Source organism: Dreissena polymorpha, chromosome 5 (genome assembly GCF_020536995.1).
Source record: "Dreissena polymorpha isolate Duluth1 chromosome 5, UMN_Dpol_1.0, whole genome shotgun sequence".
NCBI lineage: Eukaryota > Metazoa > Mollusca > Bivalvia > Myida > Dreissenidae > Dreissena > Dreissena polymorpha.
The window spans coordinates 5,578,042-5,604,916 of NC_068359.1; the positions used below are offsets into that span (position 1 = coordinate 5,578,042).

Below are 26,875 nucleotides of genomic sequence, written 5' to 3' on the forward strand. Positions count from 1 at the left end.
TTTATAGGCGCGTTCTTCAAACAAATCGGTTTCAGTGGTTTGTCGGGTATTGCTATTTGATTCGATTATTAACAGTATCGATAATCATCGCGCTCATGCTTAATACATTGGTCAATATGGTGGAATAATTATTGTTAAATTAATCAAAAACAAGGGCTGTTTGTAAAACATGCATGCCCCCAATATGGGCTGTCCGTTGTAGTGGCAGCCATTGTGTAAATACGTTTTTTGTCACTGTGACCTTGACCTTTGACCTAGTGACCTGAAAATCAATAGGGGTCATCTGCGAGTCACGATCAATGTACCTATGAAGTGTCATGATCCTAGGCAAAAGCGTTCTTGATTTATCATTCGAAAACTATTTTACTATTTCGGGTCACCGTGACCTTGACCTTTGACCTAGTGACCTCAAAATCAATAGGGGTCATCTGCGAGTCATGATCAATCTACCCATGAAGTTTCATGATCCTAGGCATATGCATTCTTGAGTAATCATCCGGAAACCATTTTACTATTTCAGGTCACCGTGACCTTGACCTTTGACCTAGTGACCTCAAAATCAATAGGGGTCATCTGCGAGTCATGATCAATCTACCCATGAAGTTTCATGATCCTAGGCGTATGCATTCTTGATTTATCATCCGGAAACCATTTTACTATTTCGGGTCACTGTGACCTTGACCTTTGACCTAGTGACCTCAAAATGAATAGGGGTCATCTGCGAGTCATGATCAATGTACCTATGAAGTTTCATGATCCTAGGCCCAAGCATTCTTGAGTTATCATCTGACAACCACCTGGTGGACGGACCGACAGACCGACCGACAGACCGACAGACCGACCGACATGAGCAAAGCAACATACCCTCTCTTCTCCGAAGGGGGGCATAATAATATTTATAATTGTATTGTTGAAAACACATTAAGAATCTACATATTTCTGGTCTAAAGAAAATTCCAGGTCACCTAGTTCACGGATAGCGTATTTATTATATAACTATTATTTTACTTGCCGCGAACTCCGGTGATGACCTGTATATAAACTCTGACATTCATACACTGGCCGCGAATTGACCCGGGTTGAAATGCAATGTATTAAAGTGAGGCCTCGCTTCCACTGCTCTTTTATACTTTTACATGTTAACATGTTGACAAGAATATGGAAGTAAGTACTAAATATGAGAACATAGCCTTTAAATATAAACGCGTTGCGCTGGTAATTCTCTGAAAATAAAAAGTGCACGCACAAACTGCATTGATGTCGAGAATTGAGTGTAAAACTGTTCTATCTATTAAGCCTTTTCATTAGAAATAAAATTGTTTCATGCAGTAAAACAGTGTTACAAAGACGCGGATATGTTTCCAATGTTCTGGTGGAATACACAAATCATCCAATGGAATAAATGAAGTGTATTCATTCGTACCTAGCCGCGGGAAATTTTATTTGAATTTTATTGGACACTTACAAAGGTCAGGAGAGGTGAAAAGCTGGCTTAATACAGCTTACGCCGAAAAACTTGCCCGTCGACATAATGCCTATTGCTTGGATTCCCACTATCGACACCTTATTGCTGTTGTAAACGCTTTGAGAAAAATGGTGCAACGCTTTGAGAAAAATAATGCCCTGGTAAGTTCTACTTTTTGTGATTTATTTACGCTATAAAAGGAATTAAAAGCTTAACGTGTCTCTTTTGTAACTAGCTAAAGAAACTTCAGCGTACAGTTTATTTAGTATTGACAGACCTGACAGACAGACAGACAGGCCAAAAACAATATACTGTGAAACCATTATTATTCGTCACACATTCATTTTCGTTTTTTCTTCCTTCGACCGATGGACGAATTCAAGATCCTAACGAACAATCATGTCACATATTTGAAACAAATAAGACTGAATTACCGTAGGCATGAGGCATTTAAATCCAGCGTAATCCACGCATATACACAGGGCTCGAAATTAACACTCGCACACTCGCAAAATGTGAGTAAAAAAAGATTCCAAGGTAAGTTATAAGCCACTAGTATTTTTTGCAAGTAAAGAAATAGTGACAAAAACGAGTTATATTGCTAAATGCGTTCGACGGCGTGAACGCTAAACCGTAGGTAAATTTTTTGAACGTCCGAATACCCATATGCGGAAGCGCGCACCTTGTTTGTAGACTGGTATACTTAAAGTACAGATACCCGGATGGTATTGATACAAAGAACATGAAAAAGTCGACTATTCACACTCAAGTTAAATCCGGTTTTGACACAAAGGGATGTACATTATACAGTGTACTGACAACTGACATTTCCTGTAAAACGCGAATGCAATAAGTCTGTATCGAACGCGTCGACTTCGTTTAGGTAGAATAGTGTTGATTAGCGCTAATTGTTAACAACTTTATTACCCATTGTGTGTATTGTGTTTTTCAGGGGTGTTGCAGATTATACAGTCAACACGCGGCGAATCCGGATTAAAGACAATACTATTAAACGCAATTAAAATATGACGATGTGTGATCAACACCTGACTGAAATATATTCTGCGCTTTTATTACAAATTAATAAAGAACATATTGATTTGTGTTTGGCTGTTTGGTTTGGTTGGATCAAATATTTACGATGCAAAACGCTTGAAACTTTAATGAAATATGACCAAAATAATGTGCTTACGCTAATTATAACCCATAATGTTCGCACCTTCTCTAATTGGCGCCGATAAAGGTAAGATTGTAATCAGTTTGACCGTGATAGTAATGGAAAAAGACTAATTGGCAATTGGCTTCGTTGTTTAAAACACTTACGGTTATTCAGTCCCACTTATCCGCTAATCATAACAAAGAACGTGTCAATGACATAAAATAATAAGGGACAGTTACTATCACCTGAAATAACAGACTTGTTAATTGGCATATGCCAAACTAGGCCCACCTCCTGCAAGTGACTACCAAGTGTCACCCCTCCTTCCCCAGCACGATTTTTTCGCAACCGCGTATTATATGTATTACAAACATAACAAACAAATCGGAGGCTTTTTTTTTCAAAACCAGAAATGGACGAATTTAAGTGCTGACGAAATAGTCATTTTTTTTAAAAGGACGAAATTTCGTGCCGACGAAAATAAATGGTTTCACAGTACCCCCGATCATTCGATCCTGGGGCATAAAAATGAGGTACTATGCGACATGTTTAAATTTGAACAAGTGCATAAAGTGAATTAATCATTCAAGTATTGTTTCTTTGTCCCTTTAACATGAATGAAAGACATTGAAGAGATGAGTAAATTATATATATATAGTCATGTTCTTGCGTAAGTGTGAATGCCATCAAAAATCCATATGTCTGCTGTGTAATTGCAGGTCCGGCTGTGTTCAATGCTGCTTGCCAAGGTTCTAAACATGCGTTTAGGGCGATGCTGATCTTCTAAAATGTTAAACCAAGGCCCTGGTGTCGTTTAGGGGGCTCCATCCAGCAATCACTCCAATGGTGGATTCAGGACACCCTTTATGACCAAGGGGAGTGCATATCTTGTATGTGTGTTTGTTTTTAAAGTTTTGTCATGACAATGCGGCATTGAGTGAGGATCACCTAAGTAAGCATTCAAGATACAACTGCAATAATCAGAACATCCGCATCCAGCTATTCTTGTGAAAACAATAATGTTAAAATGGATCTATAGACTAGCCCTTAATCATTTTACGAACGATTCCTCTGTTATTAGTGCATCTGATTTTATTTTTTTTTGTATTTTTTGGTTTATTTTCCGTTTAATAGTATATTCTACCACATTTCAAACAAGTTATAAACAATATATACCAGCTTGTTATCTTTGAGATTTTGATCACAAAAAATGTCTAAAGGAGAAATTTACTTCAGAAGCTCATGCAAAAATGGGTCTTAGGACATATCAGCGCGGTGCTGCAGATATGCCTCTGCCATCCGTACACTCTGATAAGGAGTCATAATGCCCCCTTATGAGACCACGAAACCTTACGTGACTTTATGGCAGACAGGTAGGCAGATGCACAGGCTGGTCTGCAGTTTTTCAGGTCGCATCTGTTGACAAGGCTCATAAACATTAATGTTCAACATTGTAGGACCTGGGTCTTGCTCAAAACGAAGTGATGGCAGTGAAGTGACCGACACCATATGGATCTCTTTCTCATCAGATTCACCGCATCATGACTAATCACGGGTTTGGTGGAAAAGACATCTCGTCTGCTTTTAAATTATTGCTTGATTAGAACAAGCAAAAGACAGGATAAATAACATCATTATGTACTATTATTATTTTCTAAATGTATACACTAAAAATCATGTAATTACATGAATGAACATTTATTAGAAAACTATTGTGAATGATTCAAGAAATTTGAAAAATGATTTTAAAATGATTTTTTTTATATAGATTATACAAGATTTTGTACACTTGAGGTAATGATTTTGTAAAAAAACAACAACAACCTTTCCTAAGATATAACTTACATAATTGTTGATATTTACCTGGTGGAATATGTTTTTATGCCCCCGGTAGGGTGGCAAGGTAGGTGAAGGACAAGGTCATCCTTCAAGGTCAAATTTCAAATATATGGCGTCTGTCTGTCCGTCCGAAAACTTGAACATTGGCCATAACTTTTTCAATATTGAAGATAGCAACTTTATATTTGGCGCTGCACATTTTGAGTGGTGAAAGGTGAAGGTCAAGGTCATCCTTCAAGGTCAAAGGTCAAATTTTGTAATATTGAAGATAGCAACTTGATAGTTGGCATGCATGTGTATCTCATGGAGCTGCAAATTTTGAGTGGTGAAAGGTCAAGGTCATCCTTCAAGGTCAAAGGTCAAATTTTGCAAAATTGAAGATAACAGCTGATATGTGGCATGCATGCGTATCTCATGGAGCTGCAAATTTTAAGTGGTGAAAGGTCAAAGTCAAGGTCATCCTTCAAGGTCAAGGTCAAAGGTCAAAATTTTGCAATATTGAAGATAGCAACTTGATATTTGGCATTCGTGTGTATCTCATGGAGCTGCACATTTTGAGTGATGAAAAGTCAAGGTCATCCTTCAAGGTCAAGGTCAAATTTGCAGTATTGAAGATAGCAACTCGATATTTGTCATGCATGCCTATCTCACGGAGCTGAACATTTTGAGTGGTGAAAGGTCAATGTCATCCTTCAAGGTCAAGGTCAAATTTTGCAATATTGAAGTTAGCAACTCCATATTTGGCATGCATGCGTATCTCATGGAGCTGCACATTTTGAGTGGTGAAAGGTCAAGGTCATCCATAAAGTCAAATATATGGCTTCAAGGCGGCGCAGTAGGGGGCATTGTGTTTCACGAACACAGCTCTTGTTTGTTATAAAAAGCTTTTGTTCAGCCATAAATGTCTTAGATAAAATAATATTTTTATGTAATTTTCAAACTGTATAAAGGGTGTTTCAGCAGATAATCAGAAATCAGACTGCATGTCACCGGTTGTTACATCAGTATGAGTTTGTGTTTATTTTGTATGTATCAATATATTTTGAAGGAGTCGAAGAGGTACTGTAATTTTCTATCTTGATTACTAAAAAACGTTCATTTTAAGAAAAAGCTTTGTACGACAGTGCCTCTTTAAAAGTCAACATTTTGTTTCCATGATAGGTTGTGTTTTGAAATAGCATTTAAAAAACTTGTTCCTTTTAAAAGATGCAAATGGGAATGTCGTTTATGGTAGTTGTTGTTGAAATCAATATGAATTTCTATTAATAGAATAGTGAGAACTGTATGTGCTTCTTTAGTATGGTATTGTTTATAATAAATACCAGTTTAATTTATCATATAGTGTGAATAGCCTTTTAAAGTTTACAAGAAATGCCAATTGTGTTGTTGTTATGGAAAGATGATTGCATCTTGTTGTTAATAATGAATAATGAATTATTATTAATTATTAATAATGAATACATCTTTTTTATTTGAACAATTATGAGATTTTCAATAAATTGCAAACCACTATTGCTGCTCTTCATTGAATATAAATTTTAATAGTGCATTGCTTTAACATTTGAGTCTGGCTCTGGGAAAATTGAACTCAATGCATGTGTTCAAAATGTTTTCTCAGATTAGCCTGTACCATCAGCACAGGCTTATCAGGGACGACACTTTCTGCCAGAGACTTTTTTATCGAACAATTCCATTTAGGTAAAATGTCAGCGCTGATTTGCCCTGATTAACACTTGACACACATGCATTAAGACCCATTTTCCCAGACCTTGGCTCAATTACGTTGTTGCTGTGTGTCTTGCAATGACTGTGGATGAAGCCATCCATCATGAAATAGCGTGTCAACATAATCTTAATACTGAATAACGTTTTTGTTAAATTTAATTAGGAAATATATGTATTACATGGCATACTGGTTAAATAAATATTAGGATGAAACACACATTACATAAACATCATCTGAAAACAAAATGATCACTCTGGTCCTGTTGCTAGTGTATCCCACACATACTGCTTATGACAAGACATATGCAACTTTAACATGATCATACAATTGTTTTCAAAACAATCTATACACTGGTGCAATATAAGTTAAAAACCTACATATACATGTGAGATTGCACTACTGTCTGGTTATATGTATATGCCTGGATGAACATTAAATAAACTGATTTATATTTGTTAATTACATATACTTCATCATGGTTTTAAAATTTATGTAAAATAAATGCATAGAATCACAAAGAAATTAATACCCATCATTTTGTTTGCCAAACTTTTTTTTTACACATGTTAACTTCTTTCATGTAAAAGAAGTAATATATATGGAAAACATTTTTGGTAGCAAATTATATTGTTGCTAGTGTTCACCTTTTGTTTATAAAAGACATAGAATTAGTGTGGAAAAGCACATAACCTCATTAAATGCTAGAATTCAGGGCCCTGTCTTAATAAAGATCTTAGACACTTTGGTTATACCTGAATATTCAGCATACAATAAATAGGCATTTAGAATCTGTATGATCCTAAAATAAAGGGCATGTAAATACTGAAAGGAAATAAATACAATTGACCCTTGCTTTTGGGAAAATGGGGTTTAATGCATGTTCCTAGGGTGTTGTCGCAGATTAACTTGTACGGTCCGCACAGGCTTACCAGGGAAGACACTTTCTGGTTTTATGAGATTTTTTGTTCAAAGAAAGTAATTTAAAAAAGAAAATCCAGTCTAGGCCGAAAGTGTTGTCCCAGATAAGCATGTGTGGACCACATAAGCTAATCTGGGACGACATTTCACACACATGCATAAAGCCAATTTCCCCAGAAAGCGGTTCAATTTGATTGAATACATGTACCAGATCTTTAACCTAGCTAGGCTGTTTACTGCAAAAAAATTATAACTAATGTCTAAATGTCAGCACCACACAATAGAAAGGCAAGACATTTTTACTAAAAAAACTACACCATTGAAATCTAGCAAGAACATATCTGCTTACCAATGTACAAGATGTGTGAAAAAGATGCTTGAAAAATTATTGCAAGATAAGTAAAATAATGTAAAATAAATCAATTTCTCTTATATTATGTTGAGCTTAAGCATGCCAAATGATCAAATGGCAAACAACAAATTTCTGCATGATTAAATAAACAGTTCAATATGTTCCAGCAGAATATTTCTTATTAAGATTGGCCTTATTATTTTCTAAATCTTAATAAAATACCACTTTAGATATTGGATACAGAGTAGCCAAAATTCTTAGCAATAAACCACATAACACACTATTATCATTATCAGAACATTTAGACTGGTCCCTGAAGGTTTTTCTTAAGCTGCTTGTAGCTCCAGTTACTCTGATTCACCTTTGTGCTGGTGTCTCTCCCTGGTAACATCTAGCTCCTTCAACAGGTGGTCATTAGTTGTAACCAGGAACCTGCATTTACAGTAGGGAAGTGAATGCAACACATTTGTCTTGTTAAGGTTGAAATCATTTAATATTTAGCTTGATTTATGCAAGAGCTTAGGCCTTATTAAGAAACGTTAAGTATATGCAATTGTATAACTGATAACTTATTATAGTTATTTACATTGGATTTTACAGGCAAAAAACATTTTAATTCTATAACTGATACCACCAGAGTTACCGGTATAAACTGTGCAGTTTCAACATGACTCAACTTGATACACATGTTAATTTGTATACAGTACTTATAAGTGCCGTGATGTGGAATCTGATTTTCTGTATTGCAGCGATGTCTTTGCCCAATTGGAAAAAGGACGGTACACATGGGAATTATTTTTTGTAAATTCAAAAGTTTTTTAAATATCCTAAACTATGGAACTCATTCCATAAACCTTTTTAGAGTTAGCTGCTAAAAGCATTTTTCCTAATCATTAATTATGTACTGTAGGGACTTTCAAGAAAAATTGAAAGTACAGGAAGGTCTTGTAAACAATAATTAGGAAGTACTGTATTCAATAATAAATGACTTCGATTTGATTAGATAAATGACAGTGTTACGAAGATATGCGATGAAAACAGAATGAAATCAATAGTTAAATTCAAACAAGCCAACAGTTAGACGTTTTGATCATCATAACCCACTTTCGTTACAACAAATGGGACGTTTGACGTGTTTACAAATGAAAACAAGATTACGACCATTAACTTCAAATAGACCTTAATCACAAACCAAATGACAACTCAACGTTCGAAATGGGGATTACAATCGTATGCTATTTACCTAATAAACAAGTACACTAAACAAGTATCCCGGTGTGACCCAAATTCGACGATATAACGGTTACATAAAGCAATATTTAGCAAATAATGAAAGAACTTATATAGCACAAAATAATAATTTTGAACTCGGCTATAATACTTTTGAAATGATTCCAAGACAATAGTCATCCATTTAAATTTAAATCGATAAAAATAGAACATCGTCGAATTAAGGTGTCGTCGAATTTGGATTACGGTAGGATAACCTTTACCTGAACAAGAACAGTGGAAAATACGTTCGAAACGACGCGGTAGAGTAATTCATCTGATATATAATACAACACCGTTCTAACTATTAACCTTTTACGAAAACTACCGTAAACGACCGACAACTCTGGTTCTCCGTCGTGTATGAATTCAGTATTACTAATGCATTCGTCTTAATGCATTCGGCATTAGGCTTACTTCATGTGAGCTGCTGCCCTGTGCTTATTTATTTCGATTAGTAGAACTTACAAAATATGCCATTTTCTAGCAATACTAGGTATTGAAATGATAGTATTTCAGCAACAAGAAGATAGCCACATGAACAATTTAACAGAAATAATTAATTTGTCATTTACTCGAGCGAGAGAATACATGATAAACAAACATCGAGTAAACATTAAAACGAAGCATGCAATCAATATTTCACTAACTGATAGAAACAAGCGTAAAGACGTAAGGAAGACACAATTATTTTGTAACAAATAAAATAAAGCAAAATACAATTGTAATTTAGCAGTGTGCAATTGTCATTTAGCAGTATGCAATTGTAAATTAGCGGAGACGTAGATCTAGTAATTCTATATATGTTCGACAAAATGATAGAAAGTGCATCCCCGTCATGTTCCTACGGTTTCACAGGCTTGCCGTCCACGTAGAGGGTAACATAAACGATCCAAGACCGCTTACCCTCTTTTTTGCATTCTTCATTTTGGGCACTAATTTCCGACGTTTCTCCAGCACATCCGGTGAGAACTGTTCAAAACTTGACGACAGGTTCCTGACATGATTTTCCATTGTCTACGAACCATCTCCCGGTCCTTAAAAGTAGACATTAAAATTTGACAACGATGTTGCGTATCTTACCGGAAACTGGCTGTCCAGGTGAGCGATGGACGCGCTCAAAGCGGATCGTGTCTGCAATGTCCTTTGCAATTTTAAAGGTGTCTTGTAAATGTTTCCGTAACTGTATTTCCGTTATTTCCGTCGTCTCTTTGCCGCCTGAGTTGTCTGTCTTCTTGCACATTGGTGAACACTAAATTGCGACTTTGGTACGCAACATCCCGTTGCTCCTCCCGCTGTTTCTCTAACATACCATCGTCTCGGCCATCTGCGCCGCCACCGACGTCTGCGGACCCACTCTCTCTTCTAGCGACAACACTCGCGCGTCGATGCGTTTAACGCGGTCGTCAAGCGCTGACCAAATTTGCTTTAGCTCTTTATCAAAGTCCATAAATTTCCTCTCCAGGTTTTCAAGAACGCTCAATTTACGTTCCATGCATCCTAATCTAATGCCTAATGCGCTCATGGAGTCCATCAAATCTTTGTTCGTCGGCTCGAGGCCTCCGTCCGCCAAATTGAAGCAATCAATTTGTTCAGATTTAGAGTTAGAGTTATTATCTGATATCAAAACTGAAGTGCTATTACATGACGCGTCCGAACCAGGAAATAATACAGCGCTAGCCTTACTGGCTTGGTAGCTTTGTTTACTTTTCCACTCGCACTCCCGCTACTATTTCGAGCTTTTCACTTTCTTGTCATATTTTATCATCGCTTTTTGGTGAAATGAACTTGCTTACTAAATAAATTGTCACATATAACTTTTCACACTAACTCCAATATAAATTTTAGCACTTAACAATCTTAAAACTTAAACAATATCCAAAATACACACCCTAATTTAAAGTACGTCTTTCCGGGCCATAACACGTGACCGATCAGTATATGACTATGTCAGTTTCTACTGTCTCTCGTGCATAGGGATGTTAGTTGTGTCCGTTCCCAACATGAAAGCACAGTCCGTCTCGTGCATCTCGTTTCCGGTCCGGAAAAGGGTGCCGTCGTTTGTTCGCCAGTCAGAGTGGTTTCTACGACACCAAAAGCACTTCACCGTAACGCCTAATCCCGTGTAAAAAAAACCCGCTTGGGCCATTCTTAATCCAGATACATTTGCACACTGAGGAAATGCTGAAAATGAAATAAATCTCTGAAGTTCAAAGCGCATATCACGGTCATCCGCATCTCGTGGTGCCAGAGGAAACACCATCTTCTCAAATCAAGTCTTCACTCTTTTCGCAAAAACTTGTTAAAAAATCTCTTAAAAATATTTCCAGCCCTTTCCTCAAAATTTATTTATATTAAATTATGCTCACTGATTTGAATTATTAATAATATTATATTGACTACATTTAAATAATTAGATTTATTGCAACCAGGTTAACAATTTATGCATAATTGTTATGTTACAATCATACATTAAACCGATGCGATTTCTATTTTGCATATAACAAAAGTCTAGTTTATAAGCAAAGCACAACAAACCTTTAACATGGGTGATTGAAGTTTAATGAAGCAAAGCACAAAGAACAAACCTTTAACCTTTCTCTGCCGATATTCTACTTGGGTTCCCAATTGTAATGAGTAATGAACTTCGGGCAATATCGCCTAATTTTGTACATATCCGTCACTCCGATTTCCAGTTTGAAATCAAAGCGCCGTAGGCACTGAAGGCCTGGGGCTAGATTTAGGGTGCTTGGAAAGAAGTGTAGTGACTAAACTGAAGTAAATGTAAACGGATCCACGCTATTTTGCTGCCAGATACAGTGTACATATATGCTGATGTTATGAAGTTGAAGGTTTAATATGTTACTCGTGCTTAATATGTCTATCTAGTTTTAAACACTTCGACCTTTAAGCTAAGGTCATTCAATGGTCAAGGTCATCATAAAATAGGTCAGTGGAAAGGTCTTGTCCAAAGGGGAGTTATGGACAAAAATAAAGTAAATCCAATCATGAACCACAAAGTTATGGTGAATGTTAAGTTATTGGGTGCTTTGACTTTTGAGTTCAAGGGCCAAGGTCATCAAGAAATATGTCCGTGGGAAGGTGTTGATCAAAGAAGAGTTGTGTACAAATATCAAGTGAAAAAATTATTCTGTAGTATGGAAGTTATGGCAAAAGTATAATTTTTCGGACAGACAGTTCAGAAACCATATGCCTGTCTTTGGGGCATAAAAACAATGTATGTATGAACAAGTTTAAATTAAATACAGTATTAGATTTATGGTTGTATTTAACAGACAAACATTTTCAAGAGATGAAGAGGAAGATTCATAAGTAAGGCTAGATTTCTTTAACTGAAGTGTTAATCGGATGTCAAGTTTCTCATTTATACTCTGGACAAGCAGTATCAAGTGTTGACAAGAGCACTGCAAACGGGTGCAGGACGCTGGAATACAAGTACTTGACACAGACTAAGTTTCAAATCCAAAAAGAGGAATAGTTTCCTCATGTCAATAGAAGAAGGTCATCACATAATCATTCTACAAGAGTGTTGAATTTCAAGTTGAAAGCTTTTAATGATTGAGAAATTGAAGTCGGAAAAGGGGAATAACTCTTACAAAATGGTGAATAGTTGTCTTCTGTTGTCAGTAGATGAAGGTGTTGATATTCTACAAGTGCATAGACTTCGAAGTTGAAAGCTTCGATAGTGTTTGAGAAATTGCAAGTTGGTAATAACAAGGGCTGTTTGTAAAACATGCATGCCCCCCATATGGGCTGTCCGTTGTAGTGGCAGCCATTGTGTGAATACGTTTTTTGTCACTGTGACCTTGACCTTTGACCTAGTGACCTGCAAATCAATAGGGGTCATCTGCGAGTCATGATCAATGTACCTATGAAGTGTCATGATCCTAGGCAAAAGCGTTCTTGAGTTATCATCCGGAAACAATTTTACTGTTTCGGGTCACCGTGACCTTGAACTTTGACCTAGTGACCTGAAAATCAATATGGGTCATCTGCGAGTCATGATCAATGTACCTATGAAGTTTCATGATCCTAGGCGTAAATGTTCTTGAGTTATCATCCAGAAACCATTTTTACTATTTCGGGTCACTGTGACCTTGACCTTTGACCTAGTGACCTGAAAATCAATAGGGGTCATCTGCGAGTCATGATCAATGTACCTATGAAGCTTCATGATCCTAGGCCCAAGCGTTCTTGAGTAATCATCCGGAAACAAGCTGGTGGACGGACCGACCGACAGACCGACCGACCGACATGTGCAAAGCAATATACCCCCTCTTCTTCGAAGGGGGGCATAATAAATGAACAAGTACGTAGATCAATTTAATGAACAGAATGTATCAACAACCTGTAGGACATGGAAGGTTATTGTTTTTAACGTCAAAGCGTGATATAATTTTGCATAATTTAGAATTAACAAATAATCTAGCTCTACAAAATGATTTTAAAATGTTAGAAACAAGAAAAGTGGCATGTATTTCTCCTCCTTTTGTATGAATATTAACATATGTACTCTAAATGTAAAAGGGCTAAATAACAAAGACAAACACACTTAAATTTTCAAATGGTTAGACGTAAAAAAGTCTTTTACAGGAAAATCACATCACACATACCTTCGCACAAACATTGAAAAGTGCATGGGACGGAGATATTTATCTTAGCGGACAACATACAAATAAACAAGGCATCACTTTACTGATCAAAAGTAATACAGGAATAACAGTGGATAACTTGAAAGAAATAATAATTGTCAGACAAGCAAGTATAGATATAACAAGCAAATTTGTTGAATTGATATCCCCCGCCAATATGCTTCTGGACACAAAAGTGTTATATTTGACACTCAAAAAAGCATTTTTTCAAGATAAAAAGGGCCATAACTCCATTATTAACAGATAATGTACAATGCCATTTGGCGTGCATTATTATCTTATCAATATATATACTCATTCCAAGTTTCAATGAAATCCGCCAAAGCACTTCCAAGATATGGCTGCCAACACGCAAACAAATGCATTTTTTCAAGATACAAAGGGCCATAACTCCGTTATTAACAGATAGTGTACAATGCCATTTGGCGTGCATCATCCTCTTATCCATATATATACTCATACCAAGTTTCAATGAAAACCGCCAAAGCACTTCCAAGATATGGCTCCGGACACAAAAGTACCTATAGTAAAAAGCATTTTTTCAAGATACAAAGGGCCATAACTCTGTTTTTTTACAGATAGATGGTATACAATGCCATTTGGCGTGCATCATCCTCTTATGCATATATATATACTCATACCAAGTTTCAATGAAATCCGCCGAAGCACTTCCAAGATATGGCTCCGGACACAAAAGTGCCTATAGTAAAAAGCATTTTTTTCAAGATACAAAAGGCCTTAACTCTGTTTTTAACAGAGGGTGTACGATGCCATTTGGAGTGCATCATCCTGTTATGCATATATATACACCCAAGTTTCAATGAAATCCGCCAAAGCACTTCCACGATATGGCTCCGGACACAAAAGTGCCTATAGTAAAAAGCATTTGTTCAAGATACAAAGGGCCATAACTCTGTTTTTAACAGATGGTGTACAATGCCATTTGGCGTGCATCATCCTCTTATGCATATATATACTCATACGAAGTTTCAATGAAATCCGCCAAAGCACTTCCAAGATATGGCTCCGGACACAAAAGTGCCGGACGGACGGACAGCTGGACGGACGGACAACGCCAAAACAATATCCCTCCGCCTCTGGCGGGGGATAATAATACACGAAACACAATTAACATTAATAAACGTTTACGGCCTGAATATAGATGAATCCAAATTTTATGAAACATTACATTCCAATAAAATAAATAACAAAGATAAAAACATTTTAGTTGGAGGTGTTTTCAATATTGTTCTTTATGGATAATTAGAGATAAAAATAATGGAAATCTTTATACTCACTCCAAAAATAGGAACATTTTGAATATCATAGTTGAAAACTACAATTTGATGGCATAATACTTCGTGCACGGGCACAGCATGTTGAACACAATGAAAACAATACGAAATACTTTGCAAACAATAAAAAACTTACAAACGAACAAAAAACTATAAAGAAACTAGTAGTTGATGGCAAAGACATTACAAATAGAAGTCAAATACTAGAAGAACGCATATTTTTTAAACGATCTATAAACAAAAATGTTGAAAATAACACCCTCTTAAGAAATACACATCATGCTTTAATTGAAGAGGAACACACAATAATTTGATGTGCCTGCACTTCCAGCTTGTTAAGTGAACAATCAATCGTGTCACATGTTATCTCACATGATGACTCGAATAAACAGCCTCAGACAATGTACAGGAGCAAAATTTAAGTGTACAATTTCGAGTATTGAAAGTCTCATTCTTTAATCAACCATAATCTAATCTAGAAGTAAAAGTGCACTTTTGCCTTTCATAGATAAACTTTCAAAAGGACTTTTCGGCACTACAACAATGGATCAGGTCAATTTCCTTGCTTATCACATGAATAAACTAACCATTTATAAGAATGGACAACTGCATGTCAGGTATTAAATATAACATGCTACCAAACAAATTTATTGGCTGTGGATTGCATTCAACATCCTCATACATGCACCAAGTCATTGATTATATTACAAGTATTCTTATGGATCAAATAAGAGAAACCAGTAGCATACATGATGAATTAGAAGAATTTAAGTTAGGAGTTCCAGATTTAATCAATGGAAAGACATGTACTCAATGAATGATTTTCTGTTTGCAAGAAATGAATCAAGCTTGTTTGTAACTTTAAAACTTCCAATTTTATAACTGAAAGATCCTTTGCATTAATACAAGGTCGAGTCTTTTCCTGTACCTATAAATCCTACATCTCATGATCTGTAGATGAAACTCAAATATTAAATCTTCTTGCTTTTTTATTGATAACTAATGAGTGGCTAGATCCAATTAAACTGAATGTGTAGGGTCCAGCCTCAAGTATTGTAAAAATAATTTTGCCTAATTACTTCTCCATGTTGTATATTGGCAATCTTTGCAACTGACAAAATCAGGCAATTATATGCGTAATTTCAGGTATGTTAAAAATGCCATTATACCTACAGCAAACACAACTATATTTAAAACACTATGAATACATGTATACATATCCAGGTGACATCAAATTAACAAAACCAAATATTTTTTTTGCCCATTAAAAGTTTTTAAGAGTTGTTACTTGAAAAAGAACAAGGGCTGTTTTTAAACATGTATGCCCCCCATATGGGCTGTCAGTTGTAGTGGCAGCCATTGTGTGAATACGTTTTTTGTCACTGTGGTGGTAGTGGAGGTGGTGATGGTTTCATGATACCAGGCGTAAGCCTTCTTGAGTTGTCATCCAGGAACCATTTTCCTATTTCCAGTCAACCATTTTACTGCCTCATTTCACTGTGACCTTTGACCTAGTGACCTGAAAATCAATAAGAGTCATCTGCCAGTCATGATCAATGCCCCTATGAGGTTTCATGATCCCAGGCGTAAGCGTTCTTGAGTTATCATCCGGAAACCATTTTCCTATTTCCAGTCAACCATTTTACTCTTTCAGGTCCCTGTGACCTTGACCTTTGACATATTGACCTGAAAATCAGTAGGGGTCATTTGCTGGTCATGACCAATGTCCCTATTAAGTTTCATGATCCTAGGCGTAAGCATTCTTGAGCTATCATCCGGAAACCATTTTACTGTTCCGAGTCACTGTGCCCTTGACCTTTGACTTAGTGACCTGAAAATCAATCGGGGTCATCTGCCAGTCATGATCAATGTACCTATGAAGTTTCATGATCCTAAGCGTAAGCATTATTGGGTTATCATCCTGAAACCATTTTACTGTTTCGAGTCACTGTGACATTGACCTTTGACCTAGCGACCTGAAAATCAATAGGGTTCATCTGCTAGTCATGATCAATGTTCCAATGAAGTTTCATGATCCTAGGCCTTAGCATTCTTGACTTATCATCCGGAAACCATTTTACTATTTGGAGTCACTGTGACCTTTACCTTTGACCAAGTGACCTGAAAATCAATAGGGGTCATCTGCCAGTCATGATCAATGTACCTGTGAAGTTTCATGATCCTAGATCTAAGCGTTCTTGAGTTATCATCCGGAAACCATCTGGTGGACGGACCGACCGACGGACCGACCTACATGTGCAAAACAATATACCCCTTCTTCTTCGAAGGGGGGGGGGGCATAAAAATTAACAAACAAGTGATGTCATCATCCTTCGAAAACGAGAAAAATTGCCATATCTAGTCACGAGTCTTTTTTTAAATAAATTGTCAAACAAGAGCTGTCACCATAGAATGACATATGCCCCCTATAAACGGTTTGATAGAAGTTATAGCATTTTTCGAAACCTAAACGCAGATTTCGAAACCTAAACGCGGACCCTAAGTTCAAGGTCAAGGTCACAGGGGTCAAAATGTTTGTCCATATAAACATGCACACCAAATATGAAGGTTATATCTCAAGGGACATAGAAGTTATGAGCATTTTTCAAAACTTAACGCAGATTTTGAAACCTAAACGCAGACCAAAAGTTCAAGGTCAAGGTCACATGGGTCAAAACTTGTGTGTATGGAAAGGCCTTGCCCATATGCACATGCATACGAAATATGAAGGCTTTATCTCAAGGGACATAGAAGTTATGAGCATTTTTCGAAACCTCAACGCAAAGTGTGACGGAAAGACGGACAGTCCGATCACTATATGCCCCCTTTTCTTCAAAAAAGGGGCATAAAAACATAGCAAAAGGAAATTACAATCTTCGAACATAGAAATCATCTGCAATGTATGCTTGAATGAAAAATAAAGAAAACAAAAGCGTCAGAGGACAGCGCGCTCGACTATTCGAGTGCTTGACAGTATAACATAAGCCATCATGGGGAAATTAATCAAATTAATCAATAAGGTCAAGGTTATTGTTCAGGTAAATTTTCAACAATCTATTGAGCATTTGTAAAGACATAAAACAAACTAATAAGATTTTTTTCAAGTTTGATAGCAATAGCTTGAGTGGGATGTTTGGCTGGTCCTTCAAAAATAAAGTAAATAAACATTTGTTTCTTTTTTTAAACCATGTTTCAAAGAAAAGAAAAAAAATCTGGGTTGGGTAGGGGGGGGGGGGGGAGGGTTGAGCGGGGGTATAATGTGGAGCGTGGTCATTTATTAGAAAGTCTTTCATAAATATAAAAGGAAAACAAAATTATTTTTTTTTATTTTTTTATTTTTTTTTTGGGGGGGGGGGGGGGGGGGGGGGGGCTGCAGGGATTCTGAGTTGGGGCTTTGGGTATTGTTTTGTTTGGGTGGAGTCCATTGTGGTATTTAGGTAAGTGTCGTATTGTCAAATTATAAATAAAATCTTATCATACATTAAGAAGTTATGGAAATTTAACTAAAATTTATTCTTGTGACCTTGAGAGTCAAGACATTCAAAGGTTGAGGTACAATTTAACTTGCAAGGTACAGTACCCTGATGGTATTAAGAAAATATTTGAAGTTTGAAAGCAATAGCTTTGATACTTTAGAAGTCAAGTAGATCTAAACACAAAATGTAAGAACATATTCAGTTACTTAGACAAAAAAGGGCCATAATTCTTACACAATGCTTGATACAGTTGTCTGCTTTTGTCTATAGATTGGGGTCATGTTGGTAAAACAGTTTGCAAAATATGAAAGCAATATGTCATGGGATATTGAAAATATTTGAGTTGGTACGCAAACTTTAACATAGATTTATCAATAATATGCATATTCTAAATGAAGAAGGGCCATAATGTTACAAAATACTTCATACAGTTGTCTGTTATTGTTTATAGATTGGGGTAATGTTGTTAAAGAATTTTGCACAATATGAAAGCAATAGGTCAAGGGACATTGAAAATATTTGAGGTGGTACGCAAACTTTAACATAGATTAAACAATAATATGCATATTCTAAGTGAAAAGTGAAAAAAGGGTCATAATTTTTACAAAATGGTTGATACAGTTGTCTGCTCTTGTTTAAAGGTTGGGGTCATGTTGGTAAAGAAGTATGCAAAATATTAAAGCAATATGTCAAGGGACATAGGAAATATTTGGGGTTGTACGCAAACTTTAACATTAATAATATGCATATTCGAAGTGAAAAAAGGGCCATAATTCATACAAAATGCTTGATTCAGTTGTCTGCTCTTGTTTAAAGGTTTGGGTCATGTTGGTAAAGAAGTATGCAAAATATTAAAGCAATATGCCAATGGACATAGGAAATATTTGGGGTGGTACGCAAACTTTAACATTAATAGTATGCATATTCTAAGTGTACAAAGGGCCATAATTCTACAAAATGCTTGATACAGTTATCTGCTCTTGTTTAAAGGTTGGGGTCATGTTGGTAAAGAAGTATGCAAAATATTTACCCCCTAAGCAATATGTCAAGGCACATAGGAAATATTTGGGTTGGTACGCAAATTTAACATTTGTACGCTCACGCTCACGCCGACGTGAGTAGGATAGCTCCACTATATATTTCATATATAACAGGCTTTATAATAATAAGCTAAAAATGGGGGTCACCAGTGAAAACGAAAAGTTCCCGCTTTACAATCAAGGTTACCCTCCTTTTCCAGAAACGCCATACTGAATTTGAGATTTTTATATGTGAGCATTAAGATGAGCTAAATGTTCAAAAATTATTATAAATAGATAAAAAAAGAGGAAAAGCCTAAAAAAAACCCATAAACATATAAACATACATACATCTCATATATCATGTGTGAGATGGAACCTACTCAGTGCAGTAAGATTTGCTCACCTTGTTTGAAATTGCACGTGAAATGCGTTCTTCTATAAATAAGACTTGAAAATGTTACAGAGAAATAAGAACATTAATAATTAAGTAACAAGGCACATATAATCATTCAATCAAACACGTTTAAAGGAAAATAGATTTATCAATGTATCAATGACTAGTGATACTAGTGATATTAAACATTAAACTTATTATGACAAACAAAACAAATACACGATTGTCATGGTAGTTCTTTGAAGAACTTCGACAGGTTGGAATAAGTGTCTCCAAAAGACGCTTGGCGTTGGTGACCCTGCGCTGACCGTCAAAGTTATTCATTATAAAAATGTTCTTGAGACCATCACGTTCAAAGATCATTTTAAGATGCATAAGGTTGAGTCCAGAGCCAGCTATAATATTTATGTTGTGGCAGCATTGAACACATGACTGTAAACAAGAACACTCAGTGACCGCAAGTTCCTAGGTTTTTTACGGGTTGAATTTGAGTCCATTATCTGTCTGGTTTCATTTTCCTCCTGCACAGGTAATCAGCATACAATGTATCACTGAAATGTTGAAGTTGATATTTGACTAGTACATGTACTTATATTCAGACAGGTTCATAAGATCATCAATAAGTTTCAGTCGAACAAAATTATGCACAATTGCAAATTGTGTATGAATAATTTTAACCATTTGTATTTATTAAAATAAAAATATTTGGTCTTTTCTTATTAATTTGGCTTCAATAAGCCTTCTCAAAGTTGTTTCTATAAATTGACAACATTTTCTTCAAGTTATTTAACAAAATAATTATATGCAGATGTCAAATACACAAGCACTTGTATAGGAGTAAGAACTGATATTAGTGTTTCATGAGCAGTGTGAAATGATCCATTATGATATGCGTCATCGTTTTTATTTATTCAAACATTCACGACATAGCATGTCATTACTAGTATTTTATATGATAAACCCCTTTAAACTGGATTAATAAGTAAGTGTAAACACCACATATCCAGTAGGGATAATACATGTATTTGGTATTAACATTTGGATGAAGAATGTATATATACACATTCTTCATCCAAATGTTAATACCAAATACATGTATTATCCCTACTGGATATGAAACTGACTATTAACGTTTCATTTTATTTATTACTTAAAACATTGGTTCTACATTAAGAATCACATAAATCAGTGAAATATCTACTTCGTTTCCATCTTATAAGCCTGTCTGCTATAAAGGAGATAGTTGAAACTTGATGAATGAACGTCCTTCCCGCATGTATTTCCATTTTCTTTAAGTTTAATTGATCATTGGAACATACAGTGTTGACAAAAAGTAATTAACCGTTCCTGGACAACCAATGTTGTTGATCATTGCTGAAAAGATAATAAATATGCAGCATTTTAATTTGAATAACCATAATACATAATTTAGGTGATCACACAAAAAGTATATCATTTTCAGAATAGTAATTTTTGTATTTGGGACATAATATACTTTTTTGTTGTTTGTTTGAGGAAAACATCAATACTCGGTCATAAAATTCAAATATGCTGTCCTTGATTTCCATGCATTTACAACACAACTTTTTCCTTACATGGCACATTTTTTGGTATCGGGTCCGTTCGCCCTAGTTACACGTTCGCCCTGGGTCCGTTCGCCCTGGGTTCGTTCGCCCTATATTATCATTTCCATATCGGGGTATGAACACAATGTACACAATATAAAGTGCATCATTTATTATTTTATATATAAGCTGTATATATTAAATTTATAAATTATTTGTACATTAATATGTGTATTATAATCATTAAGATTATGAGATTTTGAGTGTAACTTCTTGCGTTGTTTATGGTTCTTTCATTCAGCAATATATAACCACCGTATGTCGGATTATCTATATTCTTGTAATCTTGTCGATCCCTGCATAGGCAAATAAATTTAAAATTCATATAAACATCATTAAATCTCAATAAAAACATCATCAATATTAAATTTACTAAACTGATCAATTTCCAATAATTCTCGCGTGTATTGCGCTGTGTGAAGTAGCAACTGGCCTTTATTGATCGTTGCCGATTAATTAAGAGATTAAAGAGATAATGGTCTGTGTTAATTGATTGATTGAGTGTTGTTTTAACCTAATTTAGTTAACATTGAGAACAATTACTAAATCATATAGAAATTAGTTATGTAGAATATGATTATTAAGTTGAAACTAATATCCTAAAGAGTATACTAAATATTGATGCATGCATAAATCATGTTTATAAAACAGAACTGTAATTATTATTTTTTTTAGAAATTATCTTTAATATGATTATTAGCGTATGATTAAGTAAATAAACATAAATTATGTAAATGAAACAGAGCAGTATATTTTAAATTGTGTAGAAAGAGGCCTCAAAGAAAATGTTCAATTATAATAAATACATTAAGGTATAAGATTATTATTATTTAATTATATAAATATTAAAATGGTAAGCAGCGCAACTTAAAAGCCAATTTCGTAAATTATGTAAACGGTCTCCAAACGGAGAGATAAAATGTCAATTTATATTATAACCTTAGTCGATTTCGTCCGCCTTTTTAATTAAAAAGACCATTTATTGTATAAGCAAACCAAAAAGACCGATATATATGATAAATGACGTCTTCGGTGATAGGGTTCTCTTCCGCAATGAGGCCTATCATCAGGCCCAACGGAATGATGGTTTGCATTTCATATGCAAACAGTGTGAGGAAAGAAACTGGCCAGAAATCACCGGGAGGCGGAAAACGACAACGGGCGAGACATGGTATGGTATTGCGCAAGGGGGTTTGGGTTAGTGTTAGGGGTCGGGTTAGGGTTTGGGTTAGCCTAAACCCAACCCTAACCCTAACCCGACCCCTAACCCTAACCCTTACCCTTACCCTTTTTTGAGGTTATCACCCCTGACCATGCCTCGCCCGTTGTAGTTTTCCGCCTCCCAGAAATCACCGACACCGATGCGGATGAAGATGAAAGAGCACTCACCAACACTGACCAACAATTGATGGGCAACTCAATTCACGAGAACGCTACATTAATGATTATGAATTTCATAAAATGTGCTTAACTGTATTATACTCGATGGCCATGTAAGATAATACACATATTTTCAGAATGCTAACAAGAGTTCCACATTCTGGCGGTGTAGCGTGCGAAGTAAAAAAATGCGTTGTCACGGGACAGTCCTACAGAAAGGCAGTGACTTTCGTCTATGCTCCAATGCGCACGTGCACCTAGCTGACCCGAAGCTTCCTCTTCGAGCGAAGTCTTCCACCATTGTAAGTTATTGTAAATGAAACGTAATGTTTTAACATATTTAAATTATTCATTAAAACATGGGACGACAAGTTCAGCTTTTATGGAATTTTTCGTTAAAATGATGTCTCCAGTTAAGTTAAGGCGGAAAGTGTAGTCCCTGATTAGCCCGTGCGAACTGCACAGGCTAATCTGGGACGACACTTTACGCACATGCATAATTCCCAGTAAAGCATTATCGTATTTATGTTTTGTTATAGGTCAAACAGCGTATCAAGGAACAGCCTCATGCCCGGGCAATAAAGGTGTAACATAAAGTTTTCATTAATTAATATAATAAACAATTAGAGAAAATTACTGGCCTTTGACGGCTTTGTTATAAACACGCTTACACGTTAAAGAGCGCCGTCTTGATTTTTCACACATGTTGGCAAGTTTGAAGCTTAAGTTGTCATTTAGATATTAAAATGTTTAAAAGATAACAAATTTCGTTATATTTATTGCCAGTAAAAGAAGCACCGCATAAGACTCCACCAGCAACACCAGAGGAGGAAAAGAGACCAAGAATAGAGTGGCCAAAGACTTCGAATAAAAAGGCATGGACAGACTTTGATCACGAGCTAGATCTTATTCTGGAAGCAACTCTACAAGGGGCAGTTGAGAGAAAACTAGTGGCCATGACAAGCCTAATTTACACGGTTGGCAAAGAACGATATGGAGTCTATGTACCAAAACATTCCAAACCGTCAAGTCAACCCAACAGGAGAGAGAGGCAGATACAGGTCATTAGACAAGAGCTTAAGAAACTGAGAAAGGCATATAGAAACGCCAAAGACGAGGAGAAACTTGGATTGCAAGAGCTACGAGACTTGCAGAGAAAGCAATTGAGGGAACTCAGAAAAGCAAAGACAGCAAGAAAGAACAGACGAAAGAGAGCACAACAAAGGACTGCATTTATAGCCAATCCATACAAGTTCTCCAAAAAGTTGCTAGACAAGGAGAAATCATGCATCCTCAACAGCTCAATGGAGGAGATACAGACCCACCTGAGGGATACACACTCTGACACCAGAAGAGATGACCCTTTGGGCCCATGTGCACACATCATGCCTGAACCAGCTCCAACTATAGCACTTGACAGTAAAGAACCCACCCAGGCTGAGGTGAAAGATGTAGTGAAGAAAGCTAGAGCTGGCTCTGCCCCAGGACCTAATGGAATACCATATAAGGTCTACAAGATGTGCCCAAGACTGCTTCGTCGCCTTTGGCGCCTAATTAAGGTGGTATGGAGAAAAGGACAGGTACCCGAGTGCTGGCAGAAAGCAGAAGGCCTATTTGTTCCTAAGGAAACAAACTCGCACAACATTAGCCAGTTCAGGACAATATCACTTTTAAATGTGGAAGGCAAGATTTTCTTTGCTGTTCTCGCTAGAAGACTGACCACATACCTTACTGCTAACAAATATGTGGATACTACAATCCAAAAACGAGGTGTGCCTGGATTCTCTGGTTGTGTAGAGCACACAAGCGCTTTAAGCCAGCTGATACGTGAAGCGAAAGTTAACCAACAGGATTTGACAGTAGTATGGCTAGACCTAGCCAATGCATACGGCTCCATTCCACAACAGCTAATACGAAGAGCGCTGGATCACTATCACATACCAGCACATGTACAGAAGATTGTCCTGGGTACCGAGACAACATTCAGCTGCGCTTCTCAGTGAGAGAGAAGATAACAGAGTGGCAGAGGCTTGAGAAGGGAATCATTACTGGCTGCACCGTTTCCGTTGTCCTATTTGTCATGGGCATGAACCTCATCCTGAATGCTGCCAAGAAGGAAACCCGTGGACCAAAAACTGCGCCAGGGATCTACCGACCAAGCAACAGGAGCTTCATGGATGACTTGACTATAACAACCCAGACACATGTGCAGGCTAGATGGGTCCTCTCAGCTCTTGAGAGTACAACATATTGGGCAAGAATGAAATTCAAGCCAAAGAAATCCAGAAGCCTTATCATCAAGATAGGACAGTCAATCAAGAAGTTCAACCTCCAGGTACAGGGAGAAGACATACCATCTATCATGGATAGTCCAATCAAGTGCCTGGGCAAGTGGTATGATGCCAGGCTCAACGAAACAAATAATGTAAAGCGCATCAAAGGCCAGCTAAATGAAGGGTTGAAACAAATAGACAGGTCTTGGCTATAAGGAAAATTCAAGGCATGGTTGTTTCAACACGGACTACTACCTCGCCTGATGTGGCCCCTTATGTTGTATTAGATAGCAACATCAACAGTGGAGGGCCTAGAAAGAACCATAAGCAGGCATCTTCGAAGATGGTTAGGGTACCACCAAGCTTTACAAACATAGGTCTTTATGGAAGATCCAATCAGTTACAACTCCCGCTCTCATCATTAGTGGAGGAGTTCAAGGCATCAAAGGCACGGCTGGTGGTAACTCTGAAAGAATTCCCGAGATGATAAGATCAAGAAAGCTGGAATAGAGACAAGAACACGGAGAAAGTGGTCAGCCAGCCAGGCAGTGACCCAGGCAGAAAGTAGACTTAGGCAGAAAGACATTGTTGGATCAACCACTAGCGGGCGCCAAGGTCTTGGAATCTCAACATGTCCTAGATGGAGCCGAGCAGCCAGTGGGGAAAAAAAGAAAAATGGTAGTAGATGTAGTGCGGAAGATGGAAGAAGACGAGAGAAGATCTAGAGCAGTAGCCATGGATTCACAGGGGGCATGGACAAAATGGGACACCACACCAAGGAAGATGACATGGGACCAGATCTGGAAGTATGAGCCTTTGCAAATCAGCTTCTTACTGCGGTCGGTATATGATCTGCTACCCTCACCAGCTAACCTACACAGATGGGGAATACAAGACAGCCTATCATGTCAACTGTGTAACAGAACTGGAAGCATGAAGCACATACTATCGGCATGCAGCACAGCACTCACGCAAGGCAGATATAGATGGCGCCATGACCAAGAACTTCGAGATATGGCAGACATTCTTGAAAGACAGCGAATGAAGAAGAGAAAACAGCCACAGCCAAAAACCATCCACTTTGTCAAGGAGGGCCAGTCAGCACCTAAAGGCAAAAGAACAAAATCTTCAGTACTTGACGAAGCTGACAATTGGAATATGGCTGTTGACCTACAGAAAAAGCTTGTCTTTCCGGAGGTAGTACAAACCAATCTCAGACCCGACATTGTCATCTGGTCCAACACTGCAAAGCACCTGGTGATGATTGAATTGACAATCCCATGAAACAAGTTGTGAAGAAGCCTATGAAATGAAGAAAACCAAGTACTCTGATCTCATGGACCAATGCAGACAACACGGATGGAGAACCTGGCTGTTCCCTGTTGAAATAGGAGCAAGGGGTTTCCCAGCCAATTCACTATGGAAGATGTTGGGCGCCATGGGACTCAACGGCCATGAGAGAAGGACTGCTGTGGGCAGACTTAGAACAATCAGCTGAAAGGGCATCCAATTGGCTATGGTCTCGAAGAGATGAGAGGAGCTGGAAGCCAGTCACCAACACGTAGTGGACTGATCACCACTGCGGACCCACCACCTGGAGAGTGTACCAGGATTAAAGGGTCGAAACACTTGTTGATGGGTGGATCCTGGCTGATGATGTTGGTGACTGATGCAGTGACATCACTGTATTACACACATCGCTTCCCTGCTTTGATAATAAAATTTAGGGCGAACGGACCCAGGGCGAACAGGATTTAGGGCGAACAGGAATTAGGGCAAACAGAAATTAGGGCGAACGGACCCGGATTCTACATTTTCTTTTTCAAAATGAAAGCAAATATGAGCCTGATTATGTGGTAAAAATCACTGACAGGGTGCACTTTTCCTACAAAATCTACTTTACTCCAATTATGAATAATGAAACTGTTATACTTGAAAAAAAAGCAAAATCTATGTACCTTCCTGTTCCGAGCTTTGTGTTGATAGCAAAACAAGGCATTCCTTTCTTG

General features: G+C 37.0%; 1 protein-coding gene across 1 annotated transcript; it reads left to right on the top strand.

Annotated features, from left to right (window-relative positions):
- Positions 1-9,795: 9,795 nt before the first annotated feature.
- On the top strand, positions 9,796-25,081 carry LOC127881329 (uncharacterized). Its single transcript, XM_052429088.1, has 3 exons — positions 9,796-9,829; positions 23,380-24,363; positions 24,501-25,081. The coding sequence occupies exons 1-3, from the start codon at positions 9,796-9,798 to the stop codon at positions 25,079-25,081; spliced, it is 1,599 nt and encodes a 532-aa protein (XP_052285048.1).
- Positions 25,082-26,875: the final 1,794 nt, after the last annotated feature.